Source organism: Nannospalax galili, unplaced genomic scaffold (genome assembly GCF_000622305.1).
Source record: "Nannospalax galili isolate Female #2095 unplaced genomic scaffold, S.galili_v1.0 scaffold917, whole genome shotgun sequence".
Lineage (NCBI taxonomy): Eukaryota > Metazoa > Chordata > Mammalia > Rodentia > Spalacidae > Nannospalax > Nannospalax galili.
This window is the reverse complement of record NW_008340972.1, coordinates 8,662-31,910: the sequence shown is the minus strand read 5'-3', so window position 1 is coordinate 31,910 and position 23,249 is coordinate 8,662. Positions and strand designations below refer to the sequence as shown.

Sequence of the window (23,249 nt, the reverse complement as noted above, 5' to 3'; positions counted from 1 at the left end):
TGATATTCCTAGTTCATGATATTTCCAGCTCATGGTACTTCCATATCCTGTATTCCTGACTCAAGGTATTTACAGCTCAAGATATTCCCAGCTCCTGGTATTCTCAACTTACCTTATTGTCAGCCCATGATGCTCGCAGCCCAAGGTATTCCCAACTCACGGTACTCCTGGCTCATGATATTCCTCGTTCATGATATTTCCAGCTCATGGTACTTCCATATCCTGTATTCCTGACTGAAGGTATTTAACAGCTCAAGGCATTCCCAGCTCAAGGTGTTCACAGCTCAAGGTGTTCACAGCTCAAGGTATTCACAGCTCCTGGTATTCCCATCTCAAGGTGTCTACAGCTGAAGGTATTCACAGCTCCATTATTCACAGCTCAAGGCATTCCCAGCTCAAATATTCACAACTCAAGGTATTCACAGCTCAGGTATTCACAGCTCAAGGCATTTACAGCTCAAGACACTCCAGCTCAAGGTATTTACAGGTCAAGACATTCACAGCTCAAGTATTCACAGATCAAGGCATTCCCAGTTCCTGGTATTCACAATTCCAGGTATTCCAGCTCTCGTATTCACAGCTGAAGGTATTAACAGCTCAAGGCACTCACAGCTCAAGGTATTTACAGTTCCTCATATTTTTACCTTACCTTGTGTTCAGCCCATAATGCTCTCACCACAAGGTATTCCCAACTCAACTTACTCCTGGCTCATGATATTCCTAGTTCAAGGTATTTCCAGATCACGGCATTTCCATATCCTGGTATTCCCATCTCAATATGTTCACAGATCAAGGCATTCCCAGCTCAAGTACTCAAAGCTCAAGGCATTCCGAGTTCCTGGTACTCACAATTCATGACGTTCTAGCTCAAGGCAGTTACAGCTCAAGGTATTCTCAGCTCCCAGTGTTCCCATTTTAAGGTGTACAGAGCCCAAGGCATTCCCATTCCCAGTTCAAGCATTCATAGCTCAGGGCATTCCCAGCTCAACAATTCACAGCTCAAGGCATTCCCAGTTCCTGGTATTCATAATTCAAGACATTCCAGCTCAAGGTATTTACAGCTCAAGGCATTCGCAGCTCAAGGCATTCCCAGCTCAATGTATTCCCAGCTCAAGGTGTTCACAACTCAAGGTGTTCACAGCTAAAGGTATTCACAGCTCAAGGCATTCACAGCTCCTGGTATTCCCATCTCAAGGTGTCTACAGCTGAAGGTATTCACAGCTCCAGTATTCACAGCTCAAGGCATTCCCAGTTCCTGGTATTCACAATTCACAACATTCCCGCTCAAGGCATTACAGCTCAAGGTATTCTCAGCTCCTGGTTTTCCCATTTTAAAGTGTTCAGAGCTCAAGGCATTCCCATTCCCAGTTCAAGCATTCATAGCTGAGGGCATTCCCAGCTCAACAATTCACAGCTCAAGGCATTCCCAGTTCCTGGTATTCATAATTCAAGACATTCCAGCTCAAGGTATTTACAGCTCAAGGCATTCCCAGCTCAATGTATTCCCAGCTCAAGGTATTCCCATCTCAAGGTGTCTACAGCTGAAGGTATTCACAGCTCCATTATTCACAGCTCAAGGCATTCCCAGCTCAAATATTCACAACTCAAGGTATTCACAGCTCAAGTATTCACAGCTCAAGGTATTCACAGCTCTAGGTATTTACAGCTCAAGGCATTTACATCTCAAAGTATTCCAGCTCAAGGTATTTACAGGTCAAGGCATTCCAGCTCAAGGTATTTACAGGTCAAGACATTCCAGCTCAAGGTATTTACAGCTCAAGGCATTCGCAGCTCAATGTATTCCCAGCTCAAGGTGTTCACAGCTCAAGGTATTCACAGCTCCTGGTATTCCCATCTCAAGGTGTCTACAGCTGAAGGTATTCACTTCATGACGTTCTAGCTCAAGGCAGTTACAGCTCAAGGTATTCTCAGCTCCCAGTGTTCCCATTTTAAGGTGTACAGAGCCCAAGGCATTCCCATTCCCAGTTCAAGCATTCATAGCTCAGGGCATTCCCAGCTCAACAATTCACAGCTCAAGGCATTCCCAGTTCCTGGTATTCACAATTCCAGGTATTCCAGCTCTCGTATTCACAGCTGAAGGTATTAACAGCTCAAGGCATTCACAGCTCAAGTTATTTGCAGTTCCTCGTATTCCTAACTTACCTTGTTGTCAGCCCATAATGGTCGCACCACAAGGTATTCCCAACTCATCTTACTCCTGGCTCATGATATTCCTAGTTCAAGGTATTTCCAGCTCATGGCATTTCCATATCCTGGTATTCCCATCTCAAGATGTTCACAGATCAAGGCATTATCAGGTCAAGTACTCACAGCTCCAGTATTCACAGCTCGAGGCATTCCCAGTTACTGGTATTCATAATTCAAGATATTCCAACTCAAGGTATTTACAGCTCAAGGCATTCGCAGCTCAAGGCATTCCCAGCTCAATGTATTCCCAGCTAATGGTGTTCACAGCTCAAGGTATTCACAGCTCTTGGTACTCCCATCTCAAGGTGTCTACAGCTTAAGGTATTCACAGCTCAAGGCATTCCCAGCTCAAATATTCACAACTCAAGGTAGTCACAGCTTAAGGTATTTACAGCTCAAGGTATTTATACCTCCTAGTATTCCCAACTTACCTTATTGTCAGCCCATGATGCTCGCAGCCCAAGATATTCCCAACTCATGGTACTCCTGGCTCATGAAATTCCTACTTCACGGTATTCCCAGATCATGGTATTCCATATCCTGGTATCCTAAACTCAAGGTATTCACAGCTCAAGGTATTCTCAGCTCCTGGCATTCCCATCTCAAGGTGTTCACAGGTGAAGGTATTCACAGCTCAAGGCATTCCAGCTCAAGTATTCACAGCTCAAGATATTTACAGCTCAAGGTATTCCCAGTTCCTGGTATTCCCAACTTACCTTATTGTCAGCCCATGATCTCTCAGCCCAAGGTATTCCCAACTCGTGGTACTCTTGGCTCATGAAATTCTGACTTCACGGTATTCCTAGATCATGGTAATCCATATCCTGATATTCTAAACTCAAGGTATTCACAGCTCAAGGTATTCTCAGTTCCTGGCATTCCCATCTCAAGGTGTTCACAGGTGAAGGTATTCACAGCTCCAGTATTCACAGCTCAAGGCATTGACAGCTCAAGTATTCACAGCCCAAGGTATTTACAGCTCAAGGTATTCCCAACTTACCTTATTGTCAGCCCATGATCCTCTCAGCCCAAGGTATTCCCAACTCATGGTACTCCTGGCTCATGATATTGCAAGTTCAAGGTATTGCCAGCTCATGGTTTTTCCATATCCTGTATACCTGACTCAAGGTATTTACAGCTCAAGATATTCCCAGCTCCTGGTATTCCCAACTTACCTTATTGTCAGCCCATGATGCTCGCAGCCCAAGGTATTCCCAACTCACGGTACTCCTGGCTCATGATATTCCTAGTTCATGATATTTCCAGCTCATGGTACTTCCATATCCTGTATTCCTGACTGAAGGTATTTAACAGCTCAAGGCATTCACAGCTCCTGGTATTCCCATCTCAAGGTGTCTACAGCTGAAGGTATTCACAGCTCCATTATTCACAGCTCAAGGCATTCCCAGCTCAAATATTCACAACTCAAGGTATTCACAGCTCAAGGTATTCCACCTCAAGGTGTTCACAACTCAAGGTATTCACAATTCAAGGTATTAACAGCTCAAGGCATTCACAGCTCAAGTATTCCCAGTTCAAGGCCTTCCCAGTTCCTGGTATTGACAACTGAAGGCACTCTAGCTCAAGGTATTTAAATCTCAAGGTATTCTCAGCTCTTGATATTCCTGTCACAAGGTGCTCACAGCTAAATGTGTTCACAACTCACAGCACTCTCAGCTCAAGTATTCATAGCTCACGGCATTCTCAGCTCAAGCATTCACTGCTCAAGGCATTCCCTGTTCCTGGTATTCACAATTCAAGGCATTCCAGCTGAAGGTATTTACAGCTCAAGGTATTTACAGTTCCTGGTATTCCCAACTTACCTTATTGTCAGCCCATGATGCTCACAGCCCAAAGTATTATCAACTCATGGTACTCCTGGCTCATAATATTCCTAGTTCATGGTGTTGCCAGCTCATGGTATTTCCATACCTTGGTATTACTAACTCAAGGTATTTATAGCTCAAGGTATTCTCAGCTCCTGGTATTCCCATCTCAATGTATTCACAGCTCCAGTATTGACAGCTCATGTATTCCTAGCTCAAGTATTCACAGCTCAAGGCATTCCCAGTTCCTGGTATTCATAATTCAAGACATTCCAACTCAAGGTATTTACAGCTCAAGGCATTCGCAGCTCAAGGCATTCCCAGCTCAATGTATTCCCAGCTCAAGGTGTTCACAGTTCAAGGTGTTCTCAGCTCAAGGTATTCACAGCTCAAGGTATTCACAGCTCTTGGTATTCCCATCTCAAGGTGTCTACAGCTGAAGGTATTCACAGCTCAAGGCATTCCCAGCTCAAATATTCACAACTCAAGGTAGTCACAGCTTAAGGTAATTACAGCTCAAGGTATTTATACCTTCTAGTATTCCCAACTTACCTTATTGTCAGCCCATGATGCTCGCAGCCCAAGGTATTCCCAACTCATGGTACTCCTGGCTCATGAAATTCCTACTTCACGGTATTCCCAGATCATGGTAATCCATATCCTGGTATCCTAAACTCAAGGTATTCACAGCTCAAGGTATTCTCAGCTCCTGGCATTCCCATCTCAAGGTGTTCACAGGTGAAGGTATTCCCAGCTCAAGGCATTCCAGCTCAAGTATTCACAGCTCAATGTATTTACAGCTCACGTATTTACAGTTCCTGCTATTCCCAACTTACCTTATTGTCAACCCATGATCCTCTCAGCCCAAGGTATTCCCAATTTATGGTACTCCTGGCTCATGATATTGCTAGTTCATGGTATTGCCAGCTTATGGTTTTTCCATATCCTGTATTCCTGACTCAAGGCATTTACAGCTCAAGGTATTCTCAGCTCCTGGTATTCCCATCTCAAGGTATTACAGCTCAAGGTGTTTGCTGCTCAAGGCATTGACAGCTCAAGTATTCACAGCTCAAGGCATTCACAGCTCAAGTATTCACAGCTCATTGTATTCTCAGCTCCTTGTCTTCCCATCTCAAGATGTTCATAGCTCAAGGTGTTCACAGCTCAAGTTATTTACAGCTCAAGGTATTTACAGTTCCTGGTATTCCCAACTTACCTTATTGTCAGCCCATGATGCTCGCAGCCCAAGGTATTCCCAACTCACGGTACTCCTTGCTCATGATATTCCTCGTTCATGATATTTCCAGCTCATGGTACTTCCATATCCTGTATTGCTGACTGAAGGTATTTACAGCTCAATGCATTCCCAGCTCAAGGTGTTCACAGCTCAAGGTATTCACAGCTCAAGGTATTCACAGCTCAGGTATTCACAGCTCAAGGTATTCACAGCTGAAGGTATTCACAGCTCAAGTTATTCACAGCTCAGGTAGTCACAGCTCAAGGTATTCACAGCTCTAGGCATTTACAGCTCAAGGCATTTACAGCTCAAGGTGTTCACAGCTGAAGGTATTCACAGCTCAAGTATTCACAGATCAAGGCATTCCCAGTTGCAGGTATTCACAATTCCAGGTATTCCAGCTCTCTTATTCACAGCTGAAGGTATTCACAGCTCAGTGTGTTCATAGATCAAGGTATTTACAGCTCCTGGTATTCCCTACTTACCTTATTGTCAGCCCGTGATGCTCCCAGCCCAAGGTAATGCCAACTCATGGTACTCTTGAGTCATGATATTCCTAGTTCACGGTATTTCCAGCTCATGCTATTCCCATCTCCTGGTATTCACAGCTCCTTCCTGGTATTCCAGCTCAAAATATTTCCATGTCACCCTCTTCTCAGCTCATGGTGTTTCCAGATCATACTCACCTTCACCATGGAATTGGTCTGCATTGTGATGTTGGGGAGGAAACGGTACGAGGAAACTGGATGTCCACCCACATTCTGCAGGAGAATGTGATCTCCAATCTCCATTTCTTTGTCAGTGGACGAGTTAACAAGTCTCACAAATAATCCCTTGATATTCATCTCAGCTATTTTAATATCTCCAAGAGATCTAGAAAACAAAAGGTATAGAAGGTTAGGTGATCTGGATAGAAATGTCTGGGCTCACATTAAAAACGTAATGTGATGCATGCCTGTAATCTCAGCACTTGGGGTACAGAGGCAGGAGAAGGGCAAGTTCAAGTCACCCTAGTGTCTGTGGCACGTTCCAAGCTAGCCAGGGCTACACAGACTGTCTCAAAAGAGAAATTAAAAGCAAAACCTTGAATAATAAATATTAAGCTATGTACTCTCTTGGACATGATCTACAAATCATGTATGTTAAAACCTAATAAACATGCCTAGACCTCAGTTCCGATCTTTATCAGAACCTCACCATTTCACATAAAACAAAGAAAACCTGAAATGTGCTTAGGTGTCAGGGTGTCATGGGAAAATGATATGATTGGGATTTTCTCAGTTTCCCACTATCCAATATAAACCATTGTGACATGAAACAGGCAAATGGCAATCAAGAGGCTGAAGAGATGACTCAGTCGTTGAGTGCCGACTGCTCCTGAAGAGGACTTGGGTTCAGTTCCCAGCACCTCCATTGGTTGGCTCACAACCACCCATAATTCCAGTTCTAGGGGATCTGACACCCTCTTCTGGCTTCTGTGGGCATCAGGCACACATGTGTGTGCATGCAGACACACACAGACACAAAAAATAAAAATGAAATAGATTTTAAAAGATCAGGAAAGTTAAACCACATCATTTCCAGCAAAGTGATGTGAGGATTAATAACCACTGTGAATTTGAAAGAATTCCAATGTGACGCTATTGATGCCTACCAACGGTGGAGTTTTACTTCTAGTTTATGTTGAGAACATAGTCTTGTTCCAGGGTTGGTCATTTACATGTCTGCATTTTTCAGAGTGTCATGTGCCACCCACTAGGAGGTCATGAAACCACTGTGGTGTTAGGAATAGTATCATAAAAATGGAATAGATCTCGACCAATAACAATAATCCATGCTGTTTATGCATCAAGCTCTTGACAAAACACATTTGCGTCCCTCTATCGCTCCTTAGCTCTGTTCCTCTACAATTTCTTACTATAGGTCCAAATTCAAAAAAATTCAGGAAAACTAAAAATGTTTTCATGTCTATGTATGTGTGTATGGTATTTGTGCATGTGTTCTTGCATTCACATGTGTGTGTGTGTACCCATGTGTGAGGTGCAAGGTGTTGATGTGTGCATGCATGTGTGGTGGCCTGGGGTTGACCCTGGCTACCTTCCTCTGTCCCTCTCCACCTTGTATGTTGAGGCAGGGTCTCTTGCTAAACTCAGAGCTTGTAAATTCATCTGGTCCGGCTAGCTGGCTGGCCCTGGGATCTCACTGGTATTACGGGTTGCTGTCGTGTCCAACCAGCTTTTACATGGTTTCTGGGGATTGGAACTCTAGTCCTCATGTTTGCATAGCAAATGCTTTACATATCTGAACCATCTCTCTGGCCTCTAAAATACACATTTTAAAAGCGTAATTTCAGCAAAAATCTGCCCCAAACCAAGATGAGGTGATTTATAATTGTCATTGTCGATTTTCATATTATTCTATGCTTGATTTATTTTATATTACTCTAAACCTGAACTATGTTATGGATTCTAAGCATCACGTAGTCCCTAAAATTCCCCAAATCCCTCTCCTTCACTCCCCAGGTCTCCATCTGTTGCTCCACTCAGGTACTATGATTGCATACAGGGCTCCTCTAATTGTTTGCTCTTTTTTGTGTCCTAGATAAAAACTAATTCTCTGCTTTTGTCATGTTTTCCTCTAAGTGTTTCAAAAATTTGGTTTTCACATCCTTAATTTCTGTACTTTGTCATTTATTTTCTACCATCTATCATTTACCTATCATCTATCTATCTGTCTATCTATCATCTATTTACCTATCATCTATCTATCTGTCTATCTATCATCTATTTATCTACCTATCAATCATCTATCTCTATCATCTGTCTCTCATCTATGTATCATCTAGCTATCATCTATCTATCTATCTATCTATCTATCAATCATCTATCTACCATCTATCTATGATCTAGCTATCATCTATCTCTACCATCTATCAATCTCTATCATCTGTCTATCTATCTATCTCTATCATCTGTCTATCATCTATCTATCATCCACCTCTATCATCTATCTATCTATCATCTATCTCTATCATCTACCTATCAGCTATCAATCTATATCATCTATCATCTATCTATCATCTATCTATGTATCTATCCATCATCTATCTATCTCCATCATCTATCTATCATATATCTATCATATATCTAATCATCTGTCTCTATCATGTATCTATCTCTATCATCTTTCTATCATCTATCAGCTATTTCTATCATCTATCTATCATCTATCTATTTTTATCATCTATCTATCTATCTATCTATCATCTATCTATCTATCTATCTATCTATCTATCTATCTATCTATCTATCATTTATCTTTTTCTACCTCTATCAACCTATCAATAATCTATCATCTGCCATTGCTCTGTCCCACTGTCTATTATTTATCTATCGATCATTTATCTATCTACCTACCTATCTGTCTGTATCCAAAGCACCTCCACTTCTGATGTTGAAGTCCATTATAAGTTGGAAACATAAGCTAAAAACACATCCAGCACACCTCCACCCTACTGAACCTCACACCACCACAGCCACACAGCACCCTGTAGAGCTCACTGTTTGCCTCCACAGTAGCAGGACTGCATGAAGCTGCAGCTTGCACCACCGGGTGCACAGCAAGCCCACTGCTGGCTGGAAAAAGGTCAAAGTTCCAAGTGCACTTTTTGTTAACTGTTTGTTGCACCATTGTAGAGCTGAAAACCTTCTAAGTTGAACTATCCTAAGGTCAAAGTTCCAGCATGGATGGAGAAGGCCTCCAGTGGCCCCACACCTATGAGGCGCTACTGGCAGCCAATAGCTGCTGGAGGAGGGGAAGCCATTTTTCTTTAGGGGATTTGACCACTGGTAGGTTGTCCATGCTCCAGTCACACACACAGCCATTCACATAGGAGCGGCACCCATGCTCCAGTCACACACACACAGCTGTTCACGTAGGAGTGGCACCAAGTGGACTCACTGTGATGTGAAAAAAAAAAACACAGAGGACATGAAATTGGAAGGTGGACACATATGGGGTGTCATGAAGAACTTCACTACTCTGAAGTTCTAACTGAAAACCGGAGGGCGGCCCTCCTTGTCACATCCCAAATGCTATTTTTTATCCTATGACTCTTCCCAAATCTCTAACTGCTCAGCCTCTGAGCTACTAATTTCAAACTGGCTGCTGCTTTGAGCATCTCCAAGCACCAGGCTGTGTCTGTAGGTACCAGCTCCTCTGGGGGACAGTGTGAGAACCAGGGAAGAGCCTGCAGATGCTCTCGCTTTCCGCACCAAGTTCCCTTCAAAATAGTGGTCTGATGTCACACACACCAGAGTGTGGGAGCGGCTGCTTCAGAGATTTGCTCCTGAACTTACAGGACAGTTTCTTCTCTTTTGTGTGTTATTATGGTTCCAACTAAACTGTGGATGTAACGTCTCTTCTTTCAAATCCCTGGGAGTCTACGACATCGTCCTCAGCTCACTGTTACTGAATTCTCTGTAGGATCTTCTCATTTTCTCTATGTATTTTTACGTGTATGTATGTTTACCGGCATGACGTTATGTGTATCATAGGCACGCAGGAGCCCATGGAGGTCAGAAGAGGACATCAGAACTCTAGGGAGTTGGAGTTACAGGCAGTTGTGATCCACCAGGTAGGTGATGGGAACTGAACCTGTGTCCTCTGCAAGAGCAGTCACACTTTTTTGCTTTTCAGATTTTCTTTCTTTTCCCAGAGTAAGACTCTGTCTGACTTTTGTTTTCATACAGATGGAGACTGGTAGAGTGCAAACGTTTGTTATCACCACATGTAAGTGAGTATTTGTAGTTGCTTCTCAAAAATCTTAGAGCACTCAAGGGAACTGTTTATCATCCTAAACTTACATTTTATGCACATATCTATGACAAATTTGCTTGTCTGGAAGGAAATAAGACATTCCTAGTGTCAGGGGACTTTGCTTGCCTGGTGCTTGATATGAGACCAAAGGCTACAGGAAAAACACTTCACACAATCTGTGGAAATCCAGAGGCAGCTATTAACCTGCTGTCACACAGGCTGCAGTAGCTATTGTTCCTCTTCCCAGCAAGCCTTTGCATTATCTGTGCATAAGTGTCTTGAGACTTTTGCTTCTGATCTGTGATTGGCTTAGAGTATGGCTTGATGTGCCAATTATCTTCTCTGTAGCCTTGGCACACACTGGACAGACACCAGGCTATGCACTACAAAAATAAATCACATTCCATTATGTAAGCACTAATTCATGTGGTTGCTGGTTATGAAAGCACTGATCTATGCGGCTGCTGGCTTCTCCTTGACGGTGTCATGCTGTCTGGATGCTTCCAAGGTCCTGTTACAGAGGTTTTCTGTCACTGTCTTTAGGATTTCAGTCTCTCCAACCTGCATGCAGCATTCTCTACATAAGCTGGTGTCTCCATTTGTAATTGGGGTAATGGGGACAGTACAGTCTGGTGAAAGAGGAAAGCAGCATCCAGGACTCAGGTCTTTGAGACTGTGCAAGACTTAGGGAACTTGTTTAGAACATTCATGCCACGGAGAAGAGCCTTCACTCCTAAAAGGTTTAGCGAGCGATCCTGAACGTGGTAGGGAGGTGAATTCTCCCCCCTCTGCCACCAGGTTCCAATTCATTCACAGGAAGAATCAATGGGCTCAGTCTGAATTGTTCTGACTCCAGACCTCACAATGCAGGAACTGCTTGGGAATTGTCTTTGCTAGCTTGAATTGTCAACTTGACACAGTCTGGAATCATCTGAGGGGAAAGCCTCAACTGAGGGATAGCCTCAACCAGACTGCCCTGTGGCTATGTCCGTGGGGGATGGTCTTCATTGTTAACCGATGCCCAGTGTTGCGCACTGTGGGGAGCACTAGCCCCTGGGCAGATGGTCCTGCACTGTAGAAGAAAGCTAGCTAAGCCTAGCAAGCAGCAAGCAGATGGTCCCCCCTGGTTCCAGCTTTCAAGGCCTTGTGAGAGTTCCTGCCCTGACTTCCCTCAGTCATGGACTACACGTATAGGCATAATAAATCCTTTCATCCTGAGTTGCTTTTGGTCAGGTTTTATCACAACAGAAAACAAACTAGGAGTAGAGATGGAGGATGGATGGGAAGGTGGCCTTCTTAATACTGCCTGCCCACTCCTGAGGCATCAAGAAGCCCAGGTAGGGCTTGGATACGGGGGTGTGCTCAGCAGGACTTGGATATAGGGGGTGGGCTCAGCAGGGCTTGGATATTGGAGTGTGCTCAGTAGGACTTGGATACGGGGGTGTGCTCAGCAGGACTTGGATATAGGGGGTGGGCTCAGCAGGGCTTGGATATTGGAGTGTGCTCAGTAGGGCTTGGATATGGGGGTGTGCTCAGTAGGGCTTGGATATAGTGGGTGTGCTCAGTAGGGCTTGGATATGGGGGTGTGCTAAGTAGGGCTTGGATATGGGGGTGTGCTCAGTAGGGCTTGGCTATGAGGTTGTGCTCAGTAGGGCTTGGATATGGGAATGTGCTAAGTAGGGCTTGGATATGGGGGTGTGCTCAGTAGGGCTTGGATATAGTGGGGGTGCTCAGTAGGGCTTGGATATGGGGGTGTGCTCAGTAGGGCTTGGCTATGAGGTTGTGCTCAGTAGGCCTTGGATATGGGGCTGTGCTCAGTAGGACTTGGATATGGGAGTGTGCTCAGTAGGGCTTGGCTATGGGGCTGTGCTCGGTAGGGCTTGGCTATGGGGTTGTGCTCAGTAGGGCTTGTATATAGGGGGTGGGCTCAGTAGGGCTTGGATATGGGGCTGTGCTCAGTAGGACTTGGATATGGGGCTGTGCTCAGTAGGACTTGGATATGGGAGTGTGCTCAGTAGGGCTTGGATATGGGGGGTGTGCTCAGTAGGACTTAGATATAGGGTTATACTTAGTAGGGCTTGGATATAGAGGGTGTGCACAGTAGGGCTTGGATATAGAGGGTATGCTTACAAATGTAACTACTGGGAATTCTAAAGGAGTCTCTAATTCATGCCCTGTTTGCTCACAAACCCATTTTCTTTTGCAGGCAGATATTAACCCTAGAGATGGCGAATGGTGACAGAAGAGGACCAACAGCTTCGATTGAAAACATCCAAACTTCATACCCACTTCTCTTTTCACTGACGATAGGACAGAAATGGATTTATCCTCCCACGTGAAACAGCTAAACACCCAGAAAAAAAAATATATGACACAATGTTTATGGAGATATTGGGACACTGACTGATTAGAAATGGTAAAGCCCAAGAGACAGGAAACCAATGTAATAAGCTTATAAGTCTCCCTCATCCCTCAAGAGACAGGAAACCATGCAGAATGTGGTGGGTTCTTTGACCAGGTTAGAACCTGGGGCGGTCAAGGTGGCTGGAGGTCACAGGTCAAGGAACAGGCAGAAGATGGCATCCCACACAGAGAGAGCTCTGGGAGTTTCAAATGGTCTCCTATGAGTTCTCACCTAAGGACTAAGCAGAACTGTATTTGAATAAATTCCCTAAGACCTCAGGAAAAGACTTGAAAGGATTAGCAGGAAGAGGGTTCCCACAGGGGCAGGAACAGTGTCAGTTCCCAGAAGCTGGGGGAAAACCCTCCTAAGTCCTAGGCCACTGCACAGTCCTCAGCAGAGTCTTAGGTCAGTAGTGGGCAATATTTAGTCCTAGACTACAAATTGTTCCCACCTAACAAACCTTAGAAGGAGGCTCAGACTACTTCCAAAGAATTCAAGTATATCCCAGGAGAAATCTTACAAATTTTACAGGAATATAAAAAAAAATTAAAGCTCTGAAACACGGTAAAATTTATTCGCCATTTTTGGCATCTAATTAAACAATTCCTAGGCACACCCAGAATACAGAAACTATAATATGCAATAAGAAGAAAAATTAAAAAGAACTGACCTGGTATTGACGCAAATAGGAGAAGAAGAAAAGGAAAAATTGGAATGACATTTGTCTGTTGACAAGAGTTAAAGGAAGATTAAACCGGTATGTGGACGCTGAAAGGAACACTACAGGGACAGGATTAACAATCACTGGGGCTGAAACCAGAGACTGAAAACACAGTAAACACACTATACAAAGAGAAACAAACAAAGAAAAAAATACTTAAAGAAGTAAAATAGGAGCGTTAGAGAATTGTGGCACAACTTCAGGTGGCCCTGATACCTGTGTAACCAGAGCCCCTTGAAAGAGAGATTTTTGAACATAGCATGATCAAAAAGCTTTCAAATTTTAAACTTCGGATCCATACTTAATCACCATGAGCATAGGAAATATGAAGTTACATTAAGGTACACCCTGACCAAATTTCCCCTGAGCAGTCACACGTCTGGCAGATAAGCAAAGTGCTTGATGTAAACCCCTTACATCCGGTGGCCCTGATACCTGTGTAACCAGAGCCCCTTGAAAGAGAGATTTTGAACATAGCATGATCAAAAAGTTTTCAAATTTTAAACTTCGGATCCATATTTAATCACCATGATCATAGGAAATCTGAAGTTACATTAAGGTACACCCTGACCAAATTTCCCCCGAGCAGTCACAGGTCTGGCAGATACTCTATCAGTAAAGTGCTTGACGCAAACCTGAGGATCCGAATTTGACCCCTTACAAGCCATGTAAAAAATCCAGGTGTGGCCAGGCGTGGTGGCACATGCCTTTAATCCCAGCACTCAGGAGGCAGAGGCAGGCGGATCTCTTTGAGTTCAAGGCCAGCCTGGTCTACATAGTGAGTTCCAGGACAGCTGGGGCTATAGGGAAACCCTGTCTCAAAAAGACACACTTGTGCACACTTGTAATCCAAGAACTAGGAAGGCAGAGACATGCAGATCTCTGTGGCTCACTGGCCACCCAGCTTAGCCTACATGAGCTCCAGGACAATGAGACCCTATCTCAAGAAACAGGGTAGATCTTTCCTGAGGAATGACACCCAAATCTGATCAAATTTGACCTCTGTCCTCCATATACACACATAGGCCTGTGCATCTGTACACACACACACACACACACACACACACACACACACACACTCACACCACAATTGGATTCAGAAGTATTCAAAAGGTTTTATATACTTTTTTCTTAAATCGTCACTTAGTATGGTAGGTACTGACTGTGACAGAGAGGTTTCAGGGAGTTGAGAAAACACTTAGATTTTCTCCCTTATTAAGTGGCCTGAGTGACTGGTTTTAGGAAACATGCCTAGGAGAACTGGACAGTCAACTCTGTCTACCTACTTCCTCCAGCTCTCAAGCACCCTGGGTCAACCTGCGTTTATTAATCAGCCTTTTTTACAGTAAGTGCAGCCGGATTAGGAAAACAGCCAGCTGAGCCAGTTGTCTTTCTGTCCTAACACCAACTTTCTTCTTGATCGATTCTTTTTTGCAGACACTGACAAACGTAAAGATGGATCACCGAGGAAAAATTCATTTTGCTCTTGTCTTTAATTCAAAACGCTCATAGAAGAAAATAAAATAAAACCATCTGGATGATTCCCTAAGAATAAAAGGCCCATGAATAATTGATCTGACAATCTGTATGGAATGTGCAGCTCTGTTTTCTCTGAGTCTTGGGAGAATTTGCATTCCTTACTCAGTTCCCCACCAAGTTGAATCAGTCGCTTCTGTTTGCTCAGAACACGGACAGCTGTATTTTGGGAAAGTTCTTAGATTTCTTGATAAATACATGGATCCAATAACAGTCCAGAGCGCTATTTCCTACTGACCTATGGTTTCACCTCAGCAGAAAATGGTAAACTATTCAAACGGAACGTGTACCTGGATGTAAACTGGCCAACTTCTTCAAGAATCACAGAGAGGTGTCTGCTTTCACCTTCCTGCATGTGGGATTGAGTGCACAGGAAGTTTGTTCGAATCTCCAAACAAAGAAAGGAAATCTTCTCCATCCCCCCAATAATGCCTCCCAGTCAGGGCCCAGGAGCTGCTGTTTCTTTGGAAGCAAGAAGCTTGGGCCTTACAAAGAAATTGGACAAGAAAATGTGACAGACGTAAATAATTAAACATCAAAAGAATCCTTGGCCACTATCTCTGTGCGCTGCGTCGACAGAACCTTACTTCTTTACAGATCTTACTGCCCTGCCAGACTCCACGACAAATGGTAAAGGAAAGTCTATAAGACAGTCAGCAAGTGGTATTTCCAGGGACACACTCACTTCCTACACTCAGCTGTATCATGATGTTTGTACAGACTGTGTTGCTGTTTTTTCTCCAGTGTCTGTAGGAAATGCACATTTCTTGCTGGTGTCTCTACCAGGAGCATATGGATGTTTAACAGACTATTTACTGTACTTTCTTAGAAACATCATCAGTTTGTTAGTGGATACGTATTTGATCCTGTCAAATTTGTGTATTATATTTCCTAACAGACCTTATTTTATTTGAGATTTGTTATACTGCCCAAATTACAATCATTATATTAAAGCCTCAGTTGAGTCCTTTTATACAAATGATTAGTGCATTTTACCAGATAAAGATTTAGACTTCAATGAGCCAGGAGTCTAAATCTTCTGTGATCAGATCCTAGTGTGCTCATAAGAGATTGGCTTTTTTGAAATTCCCACCCCTAAGATTTCAATATAAGACACATCTCATAATATTCTTAGAAAACAATACTGGACGAATCTAAAAATATGTCATCAAAGGTGGAAAACCCCATTAGTGAGACAGCCAGAGAAACATGTCTAGGATTTGGACAGATCTGCAATCAAATCCCAGCTCTACCACTTACCAAGTGACGGACTTCCAGGCGTCAGTTTTCCTGAACATGGTAGTAAGGACTCCTGACTTGTGTAAGGGGTCAGAGGGACTGGAGGCAAATCAGGTGTCTAGTATTTAGCTGCCACTCAGGAAATGATAGCTATCATAGGAGGAGGATTTTCTTTAATGTGACCCTAGGCCCAGAATCATCAAAGGTTAAAGATAATGTGGATTTTGCTCTAGATTCTTGTATCTAATAAAACAACAGTGAGGTGTTCTGGTTTGGTTTCTGTTGCTGTGATAAAACATTGACCCAAAGCAAGTTGGAGAGAACAGGGCCAAATTCATCTTATGCTTTTACCCACATAACATCCATCACCGGGGAGACCAAGGCAGGAGCTCAAGGCAGGACCAAGCACATGTTCAGCGACCTTTTCTATACAACCCAGGCCCATCTGCTCACAGTTGCTACCACCTTACAGTGGGCTGGGCCCTCTCACATCAATTAGCAATCAAGGAAATGCCCCACCGACATGCCCACAGGCCAATCTGATGGGGAAAATTCCTCAGCTGGGGTTCCCTCTTCCTAGGTATGTCAAGTTGACAACCGAGATCAGCCATCACACGATGTGCGGGATGGAAGGGACTAAAATCACACTATTTTGCTTTTGGTGCAGAGGTTGAACCCAGGACCTTGGCCACAGAAAGCAAAAGCTGATGCGCTGTACCAGCAGCTCACAGTTACTAAAGAGGATTCCTCCAAGGATTTCAATACAAGAACTGAACAAGCTCACCCCCAGCCAAGGAGGGGTAACACACAGCACCTTTGCTGGTAGCCGCCCTTAAGGAATGACAGCCTGTGTTCCCAAAGGGGAGGAAGCATCAATCTAGTTCCTAACTTTTTTCAACATTTTATTTCTTATTTTTATTTTATGTATATGAGTGTTGCCTACATGTGTGTAAGTGCACGTGTTGTGCAATGCCTACAGAGGTCCAAAGAAGGTGTTGGATCCCTTGGAACTGCAGGTGTGCATCCACACAAGCAGCATCTGTAGTAACTCAAGAAAACAGTGTCCCAATTCACCTCTCACCTTGCAAAGGAATCACTATGTTTTGGTTTTCCTCCATGATGGACTCTCATCCCTCCCTCCATGATGGACTCTCATCCCTCCCCTCCATGATGGGACTCTCACCCCTCCCCTCCACGATGGACTCTCATCCCTCCCTCCACGATGGACTCTCACCCCTCCCCTCCACGATGGACTTTCCATCCCTCCTTCTATGATGGACTCTCACCCTTCCTTCCATGGACTCTCACCCCTCCCTCCATGATGAACTCTCACCCCTCCTTCCATGATGGACTCTCATCCCTTCCTCCATGATGGATGCAACCCCCCCCCCCATGATGGACTCTCTTCACTCTGGAAGCCCAATAAACTCTTCTATAAGTTGCCTTGGTGATGGTGCTTCATCACAGCAACAGCAAAGCAACTCATTCAAAGGGGATGTTGCATTTGGAAATCTGCATTTCCATACATAATCTGAATTTAAGGCTCCAGATCTAGAAGCTAAGATCCTTTACTATAGTGGAGCTAGTCTAACACACAACACAGAGAAACGGGCATTGCTGGGCAGTCAGGCTAGGCGGCTTTGAAAAGAATCTCCGCTACATACTTTGCTTTCCCGTGCCGGTGTCTGCTGGGGACTGGCTCATTAGGTAGATTTAGAAGTCAGTGGTCCCATGGATGATAAGGTTATCCCACTGTTCTGAGCGCTGGTGATGCGGCAGAAGCTGAGAGGCATTTCTTGGTAAAATGACTGTGACATCGGCGATGTGGTATCTGAATCTGTCCTCTTGGGGAGAAGATGGACCGAAGATGCTTTTCTGTTGGGCTTAGAACACCAGATTTGCCTTCTCTTCTACATGCAAAAAATTTATAATGAGCAAAGTACGAAAGTCAAAATGGCTATGCAAATACTTAAGAAGTGTGAGATGTTACTCAGAATTCTGCTTTCTGAAAGTACCACACAGCTAACAAGAGTTCCACAGCATCCGGAAACTAGTTCCAACAATCTAAACAAAGCAGGTCAGTATTGTTTTATTATTTCTTTCATTTTTAACTTAAAGATAAAAATTCCTACCGTTGATGTTTCTGAAAATTAAAAATGGATAATAATCAGTTTATGTCACCAACCACGAATTTTTGGCATTTCTTTTGAGGCTTTTTAATACTTTTTTTAAACTCAAAGACAAGACCCTTATAATGTCATAATTCACTATAAGATAGACCTTTAACATTTGTTGCTGCTTAACTAATTTTCCAGTCTGAACAAAATTTCAGTGGTTAATAACTGCTTTCTAATAATCCTCTCCCTCGCTCCCCTCCCTCCCTCCCTTCTCTCTCTCTTCTGTCTTCTTCCTCCTTCCCTCCCTCCCTCCTGTCTCCCTTCCCTCCCTCCTTTCTTTCCTCCCTTCCTCCTTCCTCCCTCTCCCTACTCTCCCTCTATCCCTCCCTCCTCTCCCTCCCTTCCCTCCCTCCTCTGTCCTCTTCTTCCCTCCCTCTCTCCCCCTTTCTCTCCCTCCCTTCCCTCTTCTCTCTGTCCTCTCCTTCCCTCCCTCTCTCCCCCCTCTCCCTCCCTCCCTTCCCTCCTCTCTCTGTCCTCTCCTTCCCTCCCTCTCTCCCCCTCCCTCCCTCCCACCCTCCTTCCCCTCTCTCACCTCTCTTTTTCATAGAAGACCAGAAAAGAGGGAAGAATGACAATTTCAGGAACAATTATAAGTGAATTTTTCTAGGAACAAAGACTTTTCCTTTCTTTTTTATAAATACAAAAGCACAAGAGCTGGAGAGATGGTCAGCTGTTAAGAGCACTGGCTGTTCTCACAGAGGACCCTGGTTTGGTTCCCAGCACCCACATGGTGGCTAACAACCATCTGTAACTCCAGGGGATATGACATCCTCTTCTGACCTCCACAGGCATTGCATGCATGTGGTACACTTATATACAAGCACACAAAAGGCTCATACACATAAAATAAAAGTAAATTTAAAGATTGGGTAAAAGCAATTGTTAAGTCTCACACTGTTATTTGAAGTTCCCAAGCTATAAACTACAGTATAATTACTCAACAAGCTAAACAGTATTCTCACGATAAGGCTTATGAGGGCCACACATCAACACTCTTTCCAGCAACCTCAGAGAAATAGGCATGCGTAGGCATGTGTGCGCGCACACGTGTATGTGTATGTGTGTGTGTGTGTGTGTGTGTGTGTGTGTGTGTACAGACAAGTGTGATGTTTAAAATAGAACAAAAGACCTCAGGTTCAAAACCCTTCATTGCTCTGTAAAACTGGACAGATGGCCTGTTCAACCGGCCCCACTCTGGGCCATGTGTCTATACCGTTACCACAAATCGGAAGTTAATGGTTTTGCTTCTGTGGATACCTGTCTTTTGGTCCATTTTCCAGAGCCTTTGCATAAGGCCCCATCTTCACTGCTAACCTGACTGGGTTGAGAGAGTGCTAGGAGATCAGTGTGAGGCACACCTCTGAACGTGTCTGTGAGGGCGCTTCCAGGGATGACGACGTGAAACAGCTCCGTCCTAATGAATGTGGCATCCATTGATGGCTTCAGAAATCTGAACTGACTGTTAGAGGTGGTGGGACTCGGGAGAGCGGGGCCAAGAGGGAGGAAGTGGGTCCCTTGCAGGTGCTCTTGACTTTACATCTTGCTCTAGCCCCCTCCTGGCTCTCCCCTTTGCTTCCTGGCCTCTATGATGTAACGAACTTTGCTCAGCCACGCCCTCCTCTATGCTGTTCCTGCCTTGCCATGGCGTCAAACCGAAGGAGTTAGCAGCCATGGGTTGACAACTTAGAAACCGTGAGCCAGAACAAAGCCTTCTTCCTTTTAAGAAGCTTCTCTCCAGTATTTGACACAGAGACACGAGATCTGACTAGGACACCTTATAAAGCTATTTTAGACAGACTCTAGTTGAGCTTATTTAGGGCTTATGGTTTCCATGGGAACAGGGCCTGGGCTCTGCCATCTTGATGACGTTCCCACGATCAAGTGGAGTTTGTGACCATTCAATCTAGGCGTTCCTTCCTTAGAAACCTTTTGTCTGGAAAGCTCTGTATCCAACACTGGACTTCTCTGAATCTGCCTCTCAGAAGGCAACACCATTCAAAATAAATTTAAGGAACTTCAAATGGCACGGTTGAAATTTACATTTTCATTGGCCTGCTGCCTCCTGAGCTTGACCAGTTGGCTGAAGCTGACAGGCCAAGCATTCTGATTTGTCACAAAGGCTCCAAGCCCCAAAGGCACTCTGCAGAGACACTGAAGGCAGTGGGAAGACTACAGGGGCAGATGTCAAAATATTTCAACTCTGTCCAGCCAGAGGCAGGCTTGGAAGACAAGACTTCCTCCCACGGCCTAGCATAAGCAGGGAGCGTTCCAATGTTCCTCACATCTGGGCCTCATTACACACTGGCTGTATCTTTTCAGCATGCTTTTTTCATAAGCTCCAAAACATTTTTCTTCCATAAACCAACAGCATTTCCAAAAAATAATAATTCCGATGAAGAGTCCCAATAAACCCAAGTGAAGCTGGAGCAGAACCCTGGCTTGGGGACACAGAAGTCTTATTTGTGTTGTCAACAAAGAAATGTCACGTGGATATGCACATCTTGGGGAGATTTTTAACATTCCAGGAGTAGACTTAAGTGTGCAACTGGCCATGTGCATCCTACACTCACCTACCTATGGACCTTGTTGGACGAGGAAAGATTATTCTCAGTGCCTAGCTAGCTTTCCCTCGAGTGCTGGAATTTTCCTGGCCCCTTCTTATTTTTCGGTGTTTGTAATTAATCACAGGAGCTCAGGGTCAGTCTTTCAGGTGACTTGGAAAGACACTGCAGCGATCATGTCTCACCTCTAAAAAAAATCGATCCTATGCTGGAACTGGACAGTAACGCAGGACATCTAAGTTCAAATAATAGCTTCAAATTGTGTATCCTCAAGAGCAAAATCCACTTTTAGGACACTGGAAAACCAAAGCAAATCTTTCATTGATAGAATGGTTTGTATTAGTGCTAGACATAGTGACAATTTTATATGCCATCCTCATAAAAATTTCCAAGACCAAGCTCTAGTAACGCTGCCCCCAGGTTTACTGAGCACTTTGTTGCTGTTCCTTTTGTGGAGACCCTCTCACATGGGAGCGAGGCTGGCACTTTTCCTTCTCAGCCTCCGGAGTGCTGGGCTCACAGGCGTGAGCCTTGTCAGTCAAGTTCTGAAACTGATGGCTTTAGCCCACTAAATGGAAACTCTGGGATCTCCCTAGAGTTCTAACTAGGGGAATTTTTTATATTGCTTAGGGACTGGGATCTCATAAAGCAGAGGTTAGGGAAAGAGCTATATGCTAGGAGTCATTAGATTGACAAAACTTGGGGAATTGTAGTTAGAACTACTTCCTAAGTTTTTTATTTACCATTGAGGAGAGAGAGAGAGAGAGAGAGAGAGAGAGAGAGAGAGAGAGAGAGAGAGAGAGAGAGAGAACCGTGTGTGTGCGTGTGTGTGTGTGCGTGCGTGCGTGTGTGGTGGGGTACATACTTGCCATGGTGCCTGTGTGGTGGTCACACAATAACTTGTGGACTCAGTCTCTCTATCTACTCCCGTGGTCAGGCTTGCAGGACGAGCACCTTTACCTGCTGAGCCATCCTGCCAGCCCCCACCAGAGCTGCATTTAAACCAAGAAGTCTATATTCTGTCACTAAGCCTCTAAACCAGACCCAGCTCACCCAACTCATCCAACCATCCTTACAGCTCAACCTTCTGAGTTTTATTCTCTTGCATGATGCTGATGTCACTTGTCAGAACCTTCAAAGCTTCCTGAACGTCTCGTGTTTCCTTTATCTTGGCTAGGAGAGTGGGGGTCTCTTCTCTTTCCTATGTACAGAAATCATGACATTAAGCAATGAACACAGCTGAAGTTCAAGGCAGACTTTCTTTTTAAAGTGACCTCATATGATAACCCAACTACCCTCAATTTGCCAGATATAAGGATCTCTTTACTACACTGGTAGAAGAAACAGAATTCTGTGTAAATGTAAATGCCGACATCACCAACACTAACGCTTACCTTGGCTTGGGGACTGAGACAAACCACTGAGCACAGCCCACAGGGAAGGCAGTGCCCAGCAAACAGCCTTTATGACAAAAGTTTCACTTCTGGCCAACACTGCCTCTTAGAACACAATGAGGTAATGTCTCCATGGTTACGGAGCTTCAGGTCCACACAGTGGCTGTGTTGGCCTCAGTACCTGGTCTGCAGTTTGCAGATGCAGATAAATTAACTTTCTTTTAGGACAGCCATGTCTCCCAGCAGACAGACCTTGACACGGACATGTTACTGTCCTAGTGTGGAGTTCTGGGGTCTACGTCAGTATATAAATGTTGGAATTTATCACAGCTCTTTTTTCAAACTCTTGTCCCGTCTTCTTCCTCTTCCTCCTTCTCCCCCTACTACTTTTCTTTCTTCCCTCTGACAAAAACTTTGACCACTCAGAAACTGCAGGGCATTGTGAATAGAAAACATGCATTTCTAAGGCACAAAGAGAGCTAGTGGTTGAGATAAAATCATAGCCAGATAACAACCTAAAGTCTTCAAGTTACACCAACAGCACAAGTTAGGAAACCAAACCTAGTTCAACATCTGCTTAGTGCAGGACATACACACGTAATGTTCCATGACAGATGATGATGACACAAAAGATGACACAGAGATAAAATCACACCACGGTATATATTACTAAGGCATATTATTGAGGGGCTGGAGAGATGGCTCAGCGGTTAAGAGCACTGGCTGAGGACCTGGGCTCAGTTCCCAGCACCCACATGGTGGCTATCAACCATCTGTTACTCCAGTTCCAGGGGACCTGACGCCCTCTTCTGACCTCCACAGGCACTGCATGACACAGGTGCACTTCCATAAATGCAGGCAATACACTCATACACATAAAATAAAAATAACTTTAAAATATTTTAAATGACATATTATTAATGGTTACTAGATGAGTAAATCAAATATTTAATTGAGATCTACTATGTGACTACTACTACTCGGTGCTTGGAATTAATCTTTCTTCAGGAATAGTAATATACCTTCTGATCTAGATTTGAATGAACACGGCATCTATCTAGAGGGATGAACAACGTTTAAATTCAAAAGACAAAAACAAACTTCCAATAAGTTTGAAAATGGCAAATA

The 23,249-nt window shown here is 44.1% G+C and overlaps 1 protein-coding gene across 1 annotated transcript in view; it reads right to left on the bottom strand.

Annotated features, from left to right (window-relative positions):
- The window catches only part of Lmntd1 (lamin tail domain containing 1), a gene marked incomplete at its 5' end in the record, with an annotated part of 90,045 nt that extends 68,117 nt beyond the window's left edge, over window positions 1-21,928 (bottom strand). Inside the window, 4 exon segments of the mRNA XM_029564975.1 lie at window positions 5,958-6,144; window positions 15,041-15,114; window positions 15,116-15,212; window positions 21,804-21,928. Coding sequence (XP_029420835.1) covers window positions 5,958-6,144; window positions 15,041-15,114; window positions 15,116-15,212; window positions 21,804-21,928 — 483 coding nt within the window.
- Window positions 21,929-23,249: the final 1,321 nt, after the last annotated feature.